This window comes from Haplochromis burtoni, unplaced genomic scaffold, assembly GCF_018398535.1.
Source record: "Haplochromis burtoni strain Fernald_Lab_line unplaced genomic scaffold, NCSU_Asbu1 Contig_142, whole genome shotgun sequence".
Lineage (NCBI taxonomy): Eukaryota > Metazoa > Chordata > Actinopteri > Cichliformes > Cichlidae > Haplochromis > Haplochromis burtoni.
This window is the reverse complement of record NW_024582503.1, coordinates 878,706-897,934: the sequence shown is the minus strand read 5'-3', so window position 1 is coordinate 897,934 and position 19,229 is coordinate 878,706. Positions and strand designations below refer to the sequence as shown.

General features: G+C 40.8%; 2 protein-coding genes across 3 annotated transcripts in view; both read right to left on the bottom strand.

Moving 5' to 3' along the window:
- LOC102311185 (F-actin-uncapping protein LRRC16A) overlaps positions 1–13,412 on the bottom strand; it is a gene marked incomplete at its 5' end in the record, with an annotated part of 70,944 nt that extends 57,532 nt beyond the window's left edge. Inside the window, 2 exon segments of the mRNA XM_042224585.1 lie at positions 7,369–7,466; positions 13,241–13,412. Of these exon segments, the coding sequence (XP_042080519.1) occupies positions 7,369–7,466; positions 13,241–13,280 (138 nt within the window).
- A 1,345-nt stretch (positions 13,413–14,757) lies between these two features.
- On the bottom strand, positions 14,758–16,361 carry LOC102311513 (tumor necrosis factor receptor superfamily member 6B). 2 transcript variants are annotated; one of them, XM_005934969.2, is made up of 5 exons: positions 16,295–16,361; positions 15,714–16,104; positions 15,394–15,573; positions 15,231–15,312; positions 14,758–15,134 (listed from the first exon to the last, which is right to left on the bottom strand). In XM_005934969.2, the coding sequence occupies exons 2-5, from the start codon at positions 15,964–15,966 to the stop codon at positions 14,894–14,896; spliced, it is 756 nt and encodes a 251-aa protein (XP_005935031.1). In that variant the 5' UTR covers positions 15,967–16,104; positions 16,295–16,361; the 3' UTR covers positions 14,758–14,893. The 2 variants fall into 2 exon arrangements, with proteins under 2 accessions (XP_005935031.1, XP_005935030.1); XM_005934968.3 differs by having other exon boundaries at positions 16,197–16,347.
- Positions 16,362–19,229: the final 2,868 nt, after the last annotated feature.

Genomic DNA, 19,229 nt, shown 5'->3' with positions numbered 1-19,229 from the left:
GCGATGCTGAAGTGTACTCCAGAGACTATGTTTGTTAATTTGGAGCTTTATTGATGTACTTTGTGAGCATTTATTTATCTTGTAATATCAAAGTCAATTATACAAAAGTGACCATGTTAATGCTTTGTTTTTCTACAATTTGCTCTGCACTCAGTAGATGAAAGACTGTCTGGGTCTTTGATCGCTATATCACAACACAGTTAGACCCACCATACTATTACCCACACTCCCTCTCACACACACACACACACACACACACACACACACACACACACACACACACACACACACACACACACAGAACCAACTCCATGCATAATGACTCCTAATTAACCCTGCTCATTCAGCTAAATCTGGTCCAGTACTTTACAGAAACCAAACTGCTTGGAAAGAGGTTGGTGAAAAAAAAGCTTTCTGATAACATGGTGTGGATGCATGATGTGCTAAAATTAGACTTCCTGACAAAACAAAACTAGATCCTGCATTCAGTCGAGACTTTTCTGATTGCCTTAAATGAATAATTTGATTACGTTTTGCTGTGTATCCTTGACCACACTGTTAGGGAGATGAACCTGAAACTTTACATTGCCTAAAGCCGTGTTTGTGTTTGGAAAAATAAAAGAAGGCAGCTAAAAAAAAACAAAAAACAAACATAAAAATTCTAAGTACTGGACAAATATTAGTCTTCAGAGTTCTTGACTTGGACAAGTGACCAGCCAGACCAATATGTTTAATTACAAACCGGTCCATTTCATGAACGTGCAACAGCAAGACAGGAAAATAGTTGCTAGCACACACTTGCACTCACAGCCACATGCTATCATGCTGTTAGAGTTAAAGCTCAGCAATGTCCTGAAGTAAAAGGGGGGCCAGCATAACATTTAATGACAAACCTAATCAGACATTTAAATCACCCTCAGTTGGCTGAACGTTGACATTTTAATGACACTAACAACGGCAAAATAGCTGAAGCTAAAGCTAGCCAGAGCTCATAAGCAACAGCAAGCTAGCCTTGGTATGAGCAAAGGATCAAAACTGTTCAAGGAAAATGAAGGAAACAACTGAAAAAGAGAAAAAAGCAACTCAGTTTACAGCAACTCAGTTTCAGTTTCATCAATTATCTGTATGTTTTTCCAGCAGCCAGTAGTTATTTGAAATAAAGTTATTTCATTGAGAGTTGATCCTATAACTTACTACAGTTTAGAGAGAAAACTAAAATGTAACAATTAAGAATATTGCCTGTTTAATGCATAGGTTACTCAAAAAACATCATTTTAAAACAATCACTTTTTGGTATGGACCATGTATGTCTCTTGCTTTTAGCCCATGTACTAGCCAAGAGCAGTAATAGTAGATTAAATACTACAATGTATTATAGTAACTTCAGAGTATACTCAGCAGGGAAGCTGTGACCTGTTTGACACATTTTTTCTGCCTGGTTAACTGCAAATGTCATCCTAATTATGTGAATAATCAGCACATCCTAATGAGATAAAAACACAGAGGTACTTGAAGGAGCATTAAGCAGTTAATACACACAGCCATGATGGGCTTCACATCATTAAAACGGTTTGAACTCGAGTTAAAGGGGGGAAGGCGAGAAAAAAAAAAGTTCCAAAATGATTCCCAACCACAGGAATGATAACCAAACTAAAAATAGATGTATTTGGACAGGAAAGATCCTGTAAGATCACTGTGGTTTTTGTCAGACTGCTTTAACCACACACCCCAAACTCCCACTCCAGTTCCCAGTGAGAACATCCCATTGTCACGATTCACGAAGCTGCCGGATATCACAAAATTATTGCTCAGTGACCGATGGCAGCCCTGAACACATGTAACACTGTGACACAATAGAGATGATGGGCTCTCCCTTTGAACTGTGCATCTTTAAAAACTAGTTCACTAATTCACAAAGCAGTCAATGTCATGGCGACACCTAAAATGCAATAATAACTTTAGATTATGACATTTTTAAACACTTCTTAATAGGAAGTAGACACACTATGAAAAAATAATAATAAAACACTCATAAAAAAAAAAAGAGAATTTAACATAGGAGGGCACTTTTTCTGTCAAAGAAAGACCAGAGGACTCCTGGTTCCCACATGGGAACATTACAGGTGATCATCTGGGAGTAGACAACTGGGTCACTTCCATTTTCACAATTCCTCTAAAGACAGGCCTCGAGGTTAAAGAAAAGAGAACAGTGACAGGTTGGACAAGATTTGAAGCTTTGGTCTTTGCTATGATGGTTTTTCTCCACTGATTATTCTCCATGCACTCTGCCCTGTACACTACATTTCAATACACATTTTACTCTTCCCCTCTCCCTTCGCTTCTACTCCAGGGTGTGTTTGATGGACTGATGTTATTATCTGTATCCCCTTCATCCCCGTCTTCAAAGCAGGGAGCTGGCTGTATGTATCAAGCTTTCGTGCGCTTAACAGATGCCTCAGGCACACTCCCAGCCTCGCTCAGGCTGGGAGTGTGTGTATATAATAGACAGCCTAATTGATAGTGGAAATAACAATACTGCTCCCTTGATTATCTGTACACGCCACAGTGGAGAGAGAGGTGCCGCATGTTCTAAAGCAAATTAAGTTTAGGAGTTTATGTGGCATCTGTAGTCAGGTAAAAGAAATGTATCAAACAAAACATCAGCCGGATGGCTTCTGAAGATACTACGCTACTGATGTAGGTATCATTTCAAAGAAGAGATTGCATTAACTGCAATAAACACGCACAGTGCTCATTGTACAGTATATTCATTTTATTACATTTAAAATTTTCCACTCATTATGTAGCCGATGAGGGTGCCTGTTTGATATAACCAAAAAGGTTATTAGTCTGTGTTTCTGTACATAACAACAAAACTTACCAATCTGCAGATCATTTAACCCACTGAAAATTACAAATAATACAGAGACAGTATTTCAAATATCAAAACAATAATGTGTATTTTTAAATATAAAGATCCTCATTTTAAACTTTATTTCTTAAAAAAAGAAGAAAAAAAAAAAGAAGTGATGATCCTTTTTAAAAAGGAAATAAAACTAGGGTTAGGCTGGTGTTAGCTCTTTGCTGATCTATCGGCTTCAGCATTTATAATGGCCGATAAGTGAAAATGTTGACATTGCATGGTTTGTTCACAAGGGACTCTCTGCAACTTCCTTCATGGCAACGTGCTTAGAAAGCCACAAACATGACAACCAGCTGATACAAGCAGAGTCCGGCAAACCGAGAGAAGTAAATAAATGACCACAAAAAACAAATGTTAAGGAAACCTGTTTATGTTTTGCATTTCTCAAGGAAAAAATATTCCATGACACATTCGAATATCAGATTTGTAAATCAACAAATCAGGACAGGTATCTGTCTAAAAACAAAACAACAACAAAAAATCCTATATAGGTCGGAGTTTATTTGTAATGTTACAGGGTTAAGGTTCAGTATTTCAAAAGTAAAGAAAGGGAGTGTTTACCCCTCTTTGAATGAGTACACGAGCAAACAACTGAACAAGAGCACTGTGAGACTGCATCTCCACCAAGGCTAAACATTCCTTCCATACCATGCATGAATTATGTCCTTGGACATCTTGGTCTGAACTTTCTAAGGAAGAAGATAATGTGCGACATGCATATGATGTGAAAGATCCACTGTCCCTTAAACCACAATGGCAATCCATGCTTCCAAAATTACCTAAATTCAGATACAGGTCTAGATCAACTTCTAAAGTTCACAATTTCAAAGTTTAGCCAAGCTCCACCTCTAGATAGCTTTTCCATGCATCCATATGTTTTTGAGTAATACTTGCAAAGAACAGATAAACTGTTGTGAAAATAGATATATGGTACTTTTTAAGTAAAAGAGAAGCCAACAGCAAAACTGCAAGGTGTCACGTAAAAATCACAAAAACGTCCCCTGTCTGCTGTCCACCAAGATTAGAGTAAACAACCACAGAAAGAAAGGAGAGCTGCTTGCCATGATTTGAACACCTAACAAAGTTGGGAGGAGGAGAACACTGATGTAGGTTCTACTCAGCGTCAGTAAGAACACATTACTCATCAAGGTTACTTGAACAGAATCATACTTTCCATTTACTGCATAATCAAATCCTAACAAAGTTAATTTTTCCAACTGTACTAAACCGCAATAGTATTAAACTGACTTAAGTTTGTATTGATGGCTAATCTGTTCTATAATAATTCAAGCTGTAAGGACTCGAAAACTTTACACCTCTTTTAGACCTTAAACACTGAACAGCAGATGCTACACTTCCATAATATACTGGCTATACCCTCCATTTAAACTAGCTGAACGCCCCCTTTTTCTTCATCCTGTTTCTACTTCCTGTTTGTACTTTTCCAAAATACTTGAAGCTCATATTTGATAGTAACATTTAATCTCCAGGCAATCTATAAATAGATTGTTCTTTCATCATGCCAAACTCTAGATAACACTCACAGGTTACACTTCATGACATGTTTATTTTCCCTCTGAGCCACTTCCTCCATAATCAGTCTGTCAGACTCTGCTTTTCTGCAGAGCAACAAACAGCGCTGTACTTGTTCTGTTCAGTCGAGCAGAGCGCCGATACGACGTCACGCTCCGCGTCTGGAAGAAATACTAGAGCCACTCCACTGGAATTCCTCACTTCCCAGTACTGACTCCCACTTCTTTCTTTTGTTTAGTGCGTATGTGCGTATGAGCACTACTATAGCCTCTGTGTCCAGCTCCTACATAGCGGCATTGTTGTCATAGCCACGTAAAGTTAGCTGCAGGTCGAGCACTAGAATGGACTAAATTACATTTGAGTATTAATGAAAAGTTTTAAAAAGAGAAAAACAATAGAATAGAATGAGATAAACTGAAAAACATACTATACAAATAGAATAAAATACTTTGTTACAGGAAAATTGCGATTGGTGGACATCAAGGAGACAGGGTGATAGTTACAATTGTGTATGGTGTGTGTGTGTGTCTGTCTGCACGTGTATGGTCCTCTGCAGAGACCATGTTGTATTAATAGATTACATGATTCCTGTGGACACTAACGGTGGACTGTCAAGAGCACATTTTTACCCATTTTAGGCAGACCAGTGTGTGAACAATTCTCAAGGTTCTTAAAGTGAAAGAGCCAAGTTCCCAGGAGGTGCATCCCTCTGTATTCATCTTATTATTCTTATACAAGAGGCTACTTTACTTCTGCAATAAATCTCTTCTCCATAAGACCTGTTGCCACTGATTTTCAATCAAGTTTTTGTGTAATATGACATACCTCAGCTTTTTCTCCCCGTTTCCCTTCCTTAAAAGTTTCAAGCGACTGTCAAGCTTTTTGACAGTCAACCTTCCACTGACACCATTTCTGATGAGGCTTCAGTGAATAGTCAGTGGATCACCTGAAGGGCCAGATGCATCTCTCACGTTCTATGTCAGGTTTATGCTGGACCCGTTTCCTATTTCTTAAGCACATGACTTTGACAAGACATGACTTCCAATACTGTTTGTCTGCTGCAGATTTTGTTTAGGGCTTTTTTGGGCTTGTGATGTTTCCTGTAATGTTTGCACTGGAATGAAAATGAGTTAAAAAGCAGCCAATGTCCAAAGAAAAACTTTGAAAGACCTTCAGAAAGCCTGGAAAACTCTTGCTTAAGACCACTTCCATTCCAAGAAATTCTGCTTCCTTGGATTCTAACTATACAGAAATAAGACATGGCTCGATGCTTTTGCACAGTACTGTGGGTTATTAAAGGTTGATTTATTAAAATCACAGCTAACATTAGGAATGAAACCAGAAATGCCCTTTTATGCAGCAAGTAAAATACTAGCAAATAACAGAAGTCTTTAAATAACACATCTGTACCTCTTCCACATTAACCGTGCTGACTCTGATGGCTCCAGAAACCAGCAGTGCTAATTCATCTCATTTAGTAGAGGAAGGCCTACTTTCTCCCCCCACAGTGTGCTCCCAGACCATTTAGCAAGTACAGAAGATGTTAAAGAGATGCTCATCACTTTTGTCTCTTACCTCTTTCTGCTTGTGTCCCTAGGAGACTTGTACAGTACTAGCAGTGCTAGCATTACCACAAGCATATAGATGGAAGAAATGTGAGAAATCTTGTGCAGGCCTATTCACAAAGCTTTTTCCCCCCACGCAAAGCTGAATTACAAAAAGCTCCACGTTCCACTGAGAGCTGAGTTACTAAAAGACTCCTGCCATTTTCACAAAGTACTATCCAACTGTATGAGCCCTGCTTAGATGCTGATTTACAAAAGCAACTGTTCTGTCTTAACTATATCAGCTTTTTGTCCCTGTTCATCACAGAAAGAGCCAAGTGCATTTTTAATGATCTGCCAGGTATTAATTATTTAGCTGCTAGTGGATTTACTGATCTGCGGCCAAAAGTTAATGGTCTGAGCTGCTATTTCCACTTGATTTCTGCACACACTGAGGGCTGGTGTGTAAAGTCAGAGATGTCGCTGGATGGATAAATAAGTGAATAAATGAAAGAATGAATGAATGACGCATCGGACAAGTAGCAAAGGAAGCTAGTGGCTGTAGATTGAGCCACTGATCAACACTATCAGCAAAGTAGCAGCCACTTTGGAGCTACACAGATAAGGCAACTTTAAAATCTCCCTCAAACTGTATCCAAACTTACAAGCTAGGAGTCAGCATGGGAGATTCATTGTGAGGATATCCTTATCGCCAACACGCAACATACACATCCTTAGAAATTATAGGGAAAAAGGTGTTTCCTTTTGGCAGACAATCGTGACATGTTTCTTCATTATAAAAGTAATCCTACTAAAAGGGCCAGCAGGGCACTGCCAATATGAACTGCTAACATTCAGCTCAGCATATTTTTAATAACAGAAATTCAGCCAAAATATAAATAAATCCTTACCAAAAAAAGAAAAGCAATCACAGTGCAACTCCCCGAGTCCGATTCATTCAGCTCTTGTGCAACCTTTACAAAGCCCCGCCGAGATGATCACACAGCCCACATATTGGGTTAATGCCAGACACTGCACTGGCAATTATTGATAAAACCTGATAAATGTTACCAGCTGGATGCTTTACACACACACTCCACTGCCCCTTCAAATCAGATCACACACTCAAGCCGTTTTTACACGTGAACTCTTAATGAAGCGCTCCTTCATGTCTAGAAATGTTCAGGGCTGCTGTGCAATCAGCCTAAAAATCAAAGTAGTGAACCTTGAAAAGACAAACTATGCAGCTAAAGACAAGTGTGGGAAAAGCAGGAAGATTTTTGACATTCTTAGGAGAAATCAGTACATTTTGATAAATGCAAGCCTTAATGAAACAGCATGGTTTGGCAGCATCAGGAGTTGACTCACCAATACTCTGTTCTCCATCTTGTCTCCTTTGATCTCCAGTTTGACTCTCTTCCGCAGTGACAGCTTCACTTTTCTTCCCACCGCATCCCTCACGCTCTCTACACAGAGGAGGAGAGAAGATGTCAAATAAGGAGTCAAATAAATAAGGAGTGACACAGACTAAAGTGAGAAAATTTGGGAAAATGCTGTTAAAGAAATTGTAATTCCCTACAACAAGAGAAGAGAAGAGAAGAGAAGAGAAGAGAAGAGAAGAGAAGAGAAGAGAAGAGAAGAGAAGAGAAGAGAAGAGAAGAGAAGAGAAGAGAAGAAGAAGAGGCGGCTTTAAGATATTCTTTTTAATTTGTAGTCTCTTTCCAACTTTGCTTACGCAGCAGAGAAAGATCAGTGTACATCTGCCACAGGGGAAAAATCCATCATTATCTACTGATTAGGAAAAAAAATGATGAAATATTTAAGTTCCATTTTAATATAACAGAATATTGACTTTATTCTAGTTTTCATTTAATTATCAGATCATGAATCCCTCTTCTGACGACTGAGACGTTTAACGCCTACTTTCTAACACATAAAAAGAAAAGAAAAAACATCATTTATAATATAATAATTTCAATTATGCATGTGAGTATATCCATACCCGTTTGAACACAGGCCCACAGAGGCTTAATGCCAAGTGTATGTTTCCCGTTACAGACTGATTATTCACACCCAGCAGAAGTGTCAACAACCAGCGAACAGGCTCAAACAGGAGAACTGGGTCAGCCCCCTCTCCACGTTAATTCACCTAATACACAGTCACAAATGCAGTCTGCGCACATGCGTCTGACACAGACGGGGATTCTGCATGTACATCTGTGCTGCGCATATCCTCGCCTACGGGCTTCCTCACACCATCATAAGATCAAAGGAAAAGTAATAATTAGGTACGGTGCAAAACGGTTCATCTGCCAGCCTTGAGCTTCCTAAATAAACTTCACTGCAAGTGTGCACCATTTCCTGCGCACACTTTGTACGGACCCAGGAGACTGGGAGAAAAAAATTAGATCAAAAAAACGGAGCCCCACAGGGGACATGGGAGAAAGAAAATTAAGACGGACTTTTGCGAGATCTCGCAACACTAACTCGGGATCTCACAAAACTTTTGCGAGATCTCGCAAAACAAACTCGGGATCTCGCAAAAGTTGAATTCCAACAATGGCGGCAGCTACTTAGTTGTAATATTACTCTTTCTGGGTCACAAAATAAACTTTTAAGATATTTTGAGGCGTGAATGTAGTTGTGTAAACGTCAAATATCTGCTCGGTTTACAAGACATCACATATTTGCAAAAGTGCTGCGACGTTTTCGGAGATCTGACACCCACCATGTCGAAGCTAACGGGAGGTCGAGACCTACTACAGCCGGGAGGAACACCGCTCTCCCTGGCACATCGTGCCTTGGCGCGGCCTCCGAAGAATGCAGCTAAAAGTTTTGCAAGATCCCGAGTTTGTTTTGCAAGATCTCGCAAAAGTCCATCTTAATTTTTTTTTTCTCCCATGTCCCTTGCGGGGCTCCGTAGGTAACAAAATCCCCAAATTAGCCGCATTCTTGGAGGCCGCCAGCGTCGAAGCCGACCTGAGTCGAGCCCGATGTGCCCGGGAAAGGTGTTCCTCCCAGGTCACAGGCCGTTGCCCCTGGGAGGAGGGTGAACAGCGTAGATGATGCCAACCCAATGGGGTTCTTGTGTAACTATTTTCTGGTCCAAAAAACTTACATTTACGTTTTTGCAAGGCGTGAAGTGTTGTTGTAAACGTCAGATACTGCTCGGTTTACAAGACATCAACATATTTGCAAAAGGCTCTCCGAGGTTTTTGGAGAATTGAACCACTAGCTTCGAGAGCACGGGACTATCGTGGTGTCGCTTTTTTTTGTGTTCTTTCCAAGTGGGGTTCGTGATTGACAATAGGCGCGATGTTCCCCTGTATGGGTGTGTCACCGGTGCTCGGTTGGGCTGCACGACCTGCCCGCCCTGGGCCGTTCCCCGTCGAGCGCTCGCAAAAGTATTGCGAGATCTCGCAATAAGTATTGCGAGCGCTCGCAAAAGTATTGCGAGATCTCGCAAAAGTTTTAGCCGCATTCTTCGGAGGCCGCCAGCTCGAAGCCGACCGGGAGGTCGAGGCACGATGTGCCGGGAAAGCGGTGTTCCTCCCGGCTGTAGTAGGTCTCGACCTCCCGTTAGCTTCGAGCTAGTGGGTGTCAGATCTCCAAAAACCTCGGAGCTCTTTTGCAAATATGTGATGTCTTGTAAACCGAGCAGGTATCTGACGTTTACACAACTACATTCACGCCTCAAAATATCTTAAAAGTGTATTTTGTGACCCAGAAAGAGTAATATTACAACTAAGTAGCTGCCGCCATTGTTGGAATTCAACTTTTGCGAGATCTCGCAAAAGTTTTGCGAGATCCCGAGTTTGTTTTGCGAGATCTCGCAAAAGTATTTGCGAGATGCTCGCAAAAGTATTGCGAGATCTCGCAAAAGTATTGCGAGCGCTCGCAAAAGTATTGCGAGATCTCGCAATAAGTATTGCGAGCGCTCGCAAAAGTATTGCGAGATCTCGCAAAGTATTGCGGCTCGCAAAAGTTTTAGCCGCATTCTTCGGAGGCCGCCAGCTCGAAGCCGACCGGGAGGTCGAGGCACGATGTGCCGGGAAAGCGGTGTTCCTCCCGGCTGTAGTAGGTCTCGACCTCCCGTTAGCTTCGAGCTAGTGGGTGTCAGATCTCCAAAAACCTCGGAGCTCTTTTGCAAATATGTGATGTCTTGTAAACCGAGCAGGTATCTGACGTTTACACAACTACATTCACGCCTCAAAATATCTTAAAAGTGTATTTTGTGACCCAGAAAGAGTAATATTACAACTAAGTAGCTGCCGCCATTGTTGGAGTTTTGCGAGATCTCGCAATACTTTTGCGAGCGCTCGCAATACTTATTGCGAGATCTCGCAATACTTTTGCGAGATCTCGCAAAAGTCCGTCTTAATTTTTTTTTTTCCTCCCTAATTTTTTTTTCTCCCATGTCCCCTGGGGGGCTCCGTACTTTTGCAACCTCAGTGCAGAGACCTGAGAGTCACAGAAAAATCTCTGCGACTCTCAAAAGGCCACAAATGTAGGCCTTGTATGTTTTAATGGGTCTGGGCAGATTTTGGTCTCAAATCACTCGTGTCGGACTCGGATGTAATTTTTTTTTCTGCCAATTTAATGTAGCGGTGACAGGATTTCTTATTTCACAAGGCATTTGTTTTCATTTGGTAGGTAGAGCATGTGCGCTATAGGTCACACCAGTTTAAATTGGAGATGGTGGGGAAATGAGACACTTATGTCATTGCAAAAGTGTAAACAAACTACTGAGAGCTCCATAAATTAGTTGGCTAATTTATTAACTTAGTGTCAAACCTGATTTGTTGCTTCACAAAGCCACTAATAAATACACTCATGACACAGTAGGGGAAATAATTATTTGATCAAATGTTGGAGGAGGAGCTTGTTAATAATCTGACTGCAGGTGGGGCTGCAATTACCAAGAACACCATTAGTAACACACAACAAAGTAATGGATTGGAATTTTTCAGAGCCTACAAGGTCCCCCTGCTCAAGAAGGCATGTGTACAGGCAGATTCTTTGTGTATGGCTCAAAGAACATCATCCCCACAGTCTAGCATGGAGGTGAAAACATGCTTTCAGGCTGCTTTCCTGCTAAGGGTGCACAACGACTTCACAGCATTGAGGGGCCAATGGACAGGGCCGTGTACTGTAAAATCTTAAAAAAGGTCCTCCTTCCCTTAGTAACAGATGGGTGTCCAGCATGACAATGACCCAAAACATATCACTAATGAAACAAAGGAGTGGCTAAAGAAGATAAATACTAAGATGCTCGAGTGGCCTGGCCGGTCTCCAGATCTCAGTCCTATAGAAAATCTCTGGAGAGAGCTGAAGCTTGGAGTTAACAAGAAGCAGCCAAGAAACCTAAAGGACTTAAAGTTTCTGTGAAGAGGAGTGTGAAAAAAATCCCTCCTGAGATTTCCATCACTGTACTGTTTCATCTATAAAGAATTAAGAAGACATCATATATCAGTATAGAGACAAATAATCATTTAAGTCATTTTGGAGCCAGTTTGCTTCAAAAGTGAGCAAAATTGTTTTTCCTCTCTTCTAAATGTTTAAACTTCTGTGTGTGAGAAAATAGTAACATGAAGCAATTTTATGGAAAGAAAGAGCATTTTAAATATTTAACTCACTCTCCAAAAAGATCATAGAGATGAAGGTCAAGTTTACTACCAGCATCAGCATTGCGCTGCAAACTTCCTCCTTCTGTTTCCTAACTCTCCTTGCTGACGCAGCCTTGCCTGTCTGGTTACTTTAGGTGTGTAATCAGACGAGTAACTGTTGCCCTAACTTTGAATGTGTCTGAGCATGTTTCAGTAAAATACATTTTGAGCACGAGCTCACTTACGGTATTCTCAATATGTCCACTTCAATATTCCATCCTCAAAAGGCTGAAACTCAAAGTGTCCTGACCTAATCTGCTCACTACCAAGTAAGTTAAACGGAAAACATGAGCACAAGCACTTGACATGTCCTGTTACTCAGCAGAGAACACTCTGAGTTCATGCAACAATTTTCCATCTGCAGCATCATGCTGAAACTCCTTGCACGATGCCAAGAGTAATGCTGCATGATACTGAATCATCACCACCAACAAACAATGGCTGGTTATACCCAGACGCAGACAGATTCCTTATATTTAGTGTGCAGAGTTGGGTGAATTAGTCAGCAAACATCAGGGAAATTTCCCATTAGGAAGAGGAGGAAAAATACCATCTATAACAAACCCAAACACTGTAAAAACCTGCAGAAACTGTATTTAAAAGTGGTTCGCAGTCTCTGTTAAAGACATATATGTTTAACAGTTCAGGGAAAATGTAAACAAAATGGCTCAAATTAGTTAAAAGGTCAAGTATGCAAGAGTTCCACTGAAATTCCTGCAATGTAAAATTACACTCTTTCTGGCTTCTGTCCTAACTGGAGGCCAGGGTACACAGAAAATAACATGTAAAAACTGTGTTAGGGATCTATTGTATAAATGATACACGGCTAACACGTGACCTGACAGCATTTTCCTAAAAGCCTCCTTGACATTGTCCACTACTCCTATGTCTGGCAATGAGAAAATGAACCCTGCTTGAGATGAATGATGAAGTTCATCCAACATTACACCTGGATGTCAAAACCTGACCTACTTTCTTAAACAGAAACCCAGAGCCAAGGGGTTTCCAGACTCACACAAATGAGGAAAGAGGATCATGAAAACAAGGGTTAGAGTAGAGCAGCTACCAAGAAGGCTAGAGATGCTAAAGTGGACCAGGATGACTGTGAGTTAAAATTATGTGCAGAGGACTGACAGGCTGACCACACACATCTCAACTATCTGGCTCTTCTCCCATGTAAACATTAACAGAACAAGCACCTTGTGGCAGTGCTCCGCGTATAAACATCTCCAAGCTTAACTGGAGCTAAAGAATTTGCAGTCTCTTAATAACAGCAGTCTGCTTTAGGGAGAAATCTGTTTAGTAATGCTATGATATTAAAATGAATGAATTTAAAAGAAAAAAAATAACCCTGTATACATATTTTTATACTGTGGTTGGATATTTGTGCCTTAGCACTGCACTCCAAGTGTGGCTGCATTATAAACACAATAGATTTTATGGTTACAATACTATCACTAAAACTTGTTACCATGCGGAGCACATGCACGCTGTGAGTTAGGAGGATGAGAGAGAGGGTATCGGTGATTGTTCCAGCCTGGACACACAGCCACAAATCCGCTTTTGTATCTTACCCAGAAGCTCTTTTGGGACCTCCGACACTTCCTCGCTCATTTTGCTGTAGATAATATCCAAAACAACGATAAGAACTGGCTCAGCGCATCGAGAAGCCTTAAATTATGAGGGGAAATCGTGAGCGGAAAAAGAGGAAAGAGTCAGGTGGTTCCTCCGCCGCCGCTGCTGCTGCTGGGATTCTCCCGGTTACATGCTCCTCTTCTCTCGCAGTGTCCGGACAATGTATCCGCTTGTGTTTAGGCGCATCCCTTTTCAGTTTGGAGAGTGGTGAGGCTTAAAGGCTGATGCTAGGGAGGGAAAATCAGCTAGAGTCTTTTTAAAATCATGCTGAAACCCTGCTGCCTGAGCGCCCGGCCGAGATAAAAAGACCACCGCTTACACGCTCTCACACACACACACTCTACCGTAAAGCTGTCGGTAATGGGCTACAGTAGGCTACCAGCCAATGGTGGGAAACGGGGCCCCTCCCCGGTCGGTGATGCGACAGCCTGGGAGCCGATGCGATTCCCAGAACACCGGCATGGCGTGGCAGGAGGGGGCGGCGGCGCTGGTGGTGTCAGACCGATATTAATGAGACTACAGCACCAGCTCCTGGAAGTCTGGGACCTCTAGCGGTGCCAATCCCCATGTTTAACATCTGACACACAAGACTCCCGATGCAGAAGTAGCTAAAGCGCACAGCGTCGTTAGCTTTAGAGATTATGTATATATATCGCTTGGAAGTACATTAAAAATATATTAAAGCTTTGTTTGATGGTTGTTAGAGTCTTTTGAGGAAAAACAGTTATAGCATACGTCAAGAGTGGCAGGCTACATTTTATTGTTTGAAATAAAGATTTAATTTGTAGGAAGTGGTTTTTCCAACAGTAATATAAACGGAGTGAGGGCGACACCATGTGGTAGCTCGCTGACAGTACAGATTGCTGTAGTGGTTGCACATATTCATATATATATATATATATATATATATATGAAAGTGGAGTTTTGCAGCACTTTTTTTTTTAGTAAACTATAGTTGAAATTTGAATATTTCAGCTTTTTGAGATTGTGTCAAACAATTTGGAGAATCAGGTAGAGTGCTGTAAAAAAGTATTTGTCCTCTTTCTGATTTCTTCCACCCTTGCTAAATCATAAGTTACATGTAGTTAACAGTTTTTGGAAGGCTGACCGGTCAGTTAGATTCTTCATAGCTGCCCATACTTCCTCCTTACTTGCACTTCCTAAATCACTGTCTTTATTTCATCTGTTCTCTCTCATTTGCAACACACTCTTCACTTCTTATCATATATTTATCCTTAACCGCCAAAACCTGCTGCAAATCATTTCCAGCCCAATCTCTCCAGTCCTCTTCTCCTTCATGCGTAGTCTCTCAGTACTCCTGTCTGCTTTCGTAATCTTAATCTTTGCAAACCTCTTCCTTCAAATACTTTCCTGAACTTCCTCTTTCCACCACCAAATCTCTGATTCCCAGAAACTATACCATCTGAAGTTAAGTACAGCATATACAAACAGTAGCTTTAGCAATAGAAACTCAAGTTTATAGAGTACATATATACTTGTAAAATGACAAACGATACAAAGAACATTCTGCTTTATCACATAACTTTGTAAAACAGGTATACAGTTTTTATAAATGTGTAACAGACTGCAGACTAGAGCGCACTGTTTACTTCATCTATTGTTAAGCTGCAGTTTGGGTTCTGCTGCTTAATCTCATGGAGTCTCTTCTTTAGTTTTTCTGCCATGGAGTTAAGATCTGAAGCTGTTAGCATGTCGGGAATCTTCCTCAGCTTTTCCTCCGGAGCCTTTGCCAGCCAGTCTATGATGTGATCCATGAGAGGCTCTCTCTGTTTGGGGAGACTGCACCTCTCTTTCAACGAGGTAAGGATGTATCTGTTGCAAGGAGACAATGGTTTAATTGGCATCTTTTTTGAATTTAGAGGTGAAGGAGTGCTGGAGAATAATCAAACAGACAAAGAGTGTGCTCACTTGGAAACAAACTTCTTGATTTTTCCTACACGCATCCTGTGTGCATGGAAGAATCCTGAGAGGAATGTCCTGAGAGTCTCACCTGAGAAAGTTTGAAATAACTTTGTAAATTTGGTTGCATTAAAAAATATTTTGTTTTTGGCAGATAACATTAATAACATACCTCCGTTTGCAAGACTCTCACAGGTGCCACACACGGTGTCAGAATAGGCTGAGCCAGTGAGGAGTACGCTCTGCCCGCTGGAGCACTCCTGATGTTTTACACACAAATCCACTGCAGAAGATGAGCTGGAAAAATATCCCTCTGGACACGTTTCACAAACGGTGTTTGTCTGCTGTGTACCTAAGAGAGGACAACAGAGGACTTCAGGTCACTACATTCATTGGAAGTGTAAAGTGAGTTAGACATACTGATGTTTTGGATAAACAGAAGAAGATGGATGGATGGTTTAGTAGTTCATATTTAATAAATGAATACTGTACCTTTAGTTTGAACCCCGTATCCGGGGCCACACTCTGTGTGCCTGATACAGAAGTCATCAGCCGAGTAAAAGCCTTCTTTGCACCGACAGATCCTGTTGGTTGTCGGGGAGCACTCTGTTTCCACCTCCAGGTTACCTGTGCAAAGGTCACTGCAGTACAGACACCTGGGCAGGTAGTTCCACAGATCGGTGAAGTGGCCATTTTTGCACGGCTGACACTGTGTGGGTGTGGTGGCAGTGCAATGAGCAGACATGAACGTGCCCGGTGGACACTTGCGACATTTGAGGATTTCTCCGGTTACCGGGTCTCGGTGGTCAAAGGTGGGAACAGGATCCACCACTGAGGCACCACAGAGTGAACCAGAGAGCAGGACCAGCGCTGGCACGATAAGCTGTGAAGAGAGACGACACGTGACATTATGCGAAAAATTAAAAAAACAACAAAAAAGTACGCTCCCAATATTACACCAGAGATAAGACATACTGAGCTCCCAACAAACATGTCGACGAGGAACCCGCGTGTCTTGATGTCTTAGGTTTATGTGTTGATGTTTAAATCACGGGAATTCCCCACATCCTTACCGCGATGACGCTATCCACGCTTGGAAAACATTTGCGCACGTACAGACGTTAGGTACGGTTCATATGCGGTCGCTATTCGTTTCGCCTTTAGGTGCACCTCGTAAATTCAGCCATCTCTACTCCCAAGGACATAAGGCTGTTTAAAAGGCTTTTTTGGGTCAATGTTTCCGTTGTTGGGATAAACACGTGTCTTTAATAACTTTGTTCTTCTTGATGCCTTGTTTTATACAATTCATTGCTGAAATCATAACAATAAGGTAGCTTCTAAAAGTGAAACATGAAAGCTAAGGGTCTTGGTAATGTGTTAAATAAAAAAATATTATAGGATTTGTTGAATTACAAAAATAGACTTGTTTTGAGATGAAACTTTCAGAAGTTTTGAATTATATACAACATGGCATCAAAAAGAGTAACAAAGTCATTAAAGGTATGTTTATCCAAACAAAGGAAAATTAATCCAAAACAACAACCTTATGTCTTTGGCTGTACAGATTGATGAACTTACGAGGTGCACCTGAAGGCACCATGAATAGCGACCTCATATTAAACCGTACATAACGCTGTAGATGCGCAATTGTTTTTTCAAGCGTTGATGACATGACTACAAGTGGTTGAAAAACAGTAGTGGTGTGCGGATCGATACTGACATATGGATTCCTCCAATAACAGATATTTATCCTCTGGAATTGATTTTCATATTAAAATATCCTCATTTTATCAATTTTGGGGAAATTTCCAGTTGATTATCAGGACCATTGTGTCGATTGCTGGGAACTACTTCTTCTTCCGCCTGTCATAGTTATATGCGAAACACCGCTGTTTAAATACTGAAAAACATTTCATACACAATGCAGTTAGATAATAATTTGCGTCTATAAAATGTTTCTCAGCTATAATATTTTCAGTCATACTAGTTAGTGATTGTTAATTTAATATTTTAAAATTTTGGTATTGACTTTTCAAGTTTTGTATTTATTGTTTGATAATTCTTCATAATTAAACAATAACAACAATTAGTCTGATGACTTTTCATTAGGAAAGTCCTATTCCTATGCATTAGGAAGGTATAATTGGAAATACACTACTTTGTATGGATCCCCGTGGTCAGCCCCCAGACCTGCTCTGTCATCACCGCTGGCCCCGCGGTCGGCCTCCGGACCGGCTCCATCTCTTCCATTGGTCACTTGGCCAGCCACCTGAACCGTTTTGTTTTGGACTCAGTTTCCTTAGATCACGGCCAGCCTTCAGAACTGTTTTTTACCATGTTCTTGGACTTTTGCTCTTGGTTTTTGGACTCGGTGTATTTGTATTCTATTTTTGTGAGTGTTTTGGTATTATTATAATTTAAGTTTAACTAGTTAGTTCTGAGATCATTCTTACTATGTCTCTGAGGTTGCTTGTGATCATTTGTTTCTTAGGTTCCCCTTTGTCCTCTGTGTGTTTGTGTGTGTCCTTGTCTTTTTTTCCCTCTTGTGTTTACGTGTTCCCCTCCTTGTGTTTCCTTCCATGGCTCCCCTGTTTGTCATGTCAGTTCATGTATCTTCACCCCGGTAAGGTTGGCGATATATCGACTATCTGAGTCTATAGGCTGAGGTTATTGTCAATCGTTTTTACAAGGGAGATTTTTTTATTTATTTGCCCATGAGTAATTTTGCTAATAATGTTGGCTGATGACCTCTCCTGGACTGCAAATACCACGGCAGTGGTAAAAAAAGGCCCAGCAGCGTCTCCATTTTTTGAGAGTGCTCAGGAGGAACAACCTGGAGGAGAGGCTGCTGGTGACATTCTACAGAGCCACCATAGAGAGCATCCTAACGTACGGCATAACAACATGGTATGCAGGGTGCTCAGTTGCAGATAGGAAAGTACTGCAGAGGGCCATCAACACAGCCCAGAAGATCACTGGCTGCTCTCTGCCCAGCCTGGAGGCCATTGCAAACTCTCGGTACCTCAGCAGAGCTGGCAATATCATTAAGGACTACTCTCACCCTAGTAATCAACTGTTTGAACTATTACCCTCAGGCCGACGGTACAGGTCACATAAAACCAGGACAAACAGATTCAGGGATAGCTTCTTTCCCAGAGCTATCACCGTAGTAAATAAGCACAAAAACAATTGAACCTGCTTAACTATACCATACTTGCCACTGTCACTATATTATGCTGCTGTTCATACTATCATTATATGAATGCTGCTATTCTGTGTATATCGTACTTACTATTGTTTGAGTACTTCGGTACTTTTTATATTTTATATTTATAGTTATTATTGCATTTTGCACCAAGGGAGTGGTACTCCAATTTCGTTGTACCTTGTACAATGACAATAAAGGCTATTCAATTCAATGAAGTTAACAGAAGCAGATAATAAATAATAATAATAAATAATAGCGCTGTTTTAATGGCACCTTCCTTTAGCTGCGAGCAAATGCACCCTCCTCAGAGTGTGCCCAAATACAGCAGTGATTCATTTACTGAAACTCATAACAGAAAGAAAGAACGGCAGTAGCCTATGTTCAGAAAAAAAACCCAAAAAACATTTTATTTAAATAAAAAAACCACAATGGTGGGGAGGGAAACAACGAGAAACTGGCTTCTTTTTTCCACTATAATGGTGTTTACAGGCCGTTCCAGTGTTTATCTGTCTTACACACTCGACCAAACAACAAATAGGTTAAAAGTCAAAATGTCTCTTCCAGTGAACATTAAAAAAAAATTTTGTGCGATTTGGCGCATCTCAAATAAATAAATAAATGAATGAATGAAAATATTCCCTACAAACAAAACTTATAAACTCTTTGACAGGAAAACAAGCATGTTTACTTAAACAGGTTTTAGCAGTGATAACAATATTACCAGCAGTGCTGAAAACGCGTTCTGAAGGTGTGCTTGTGGCTTGTATACACAGATATTTCCTTTTTTTAAATTTTTTTTT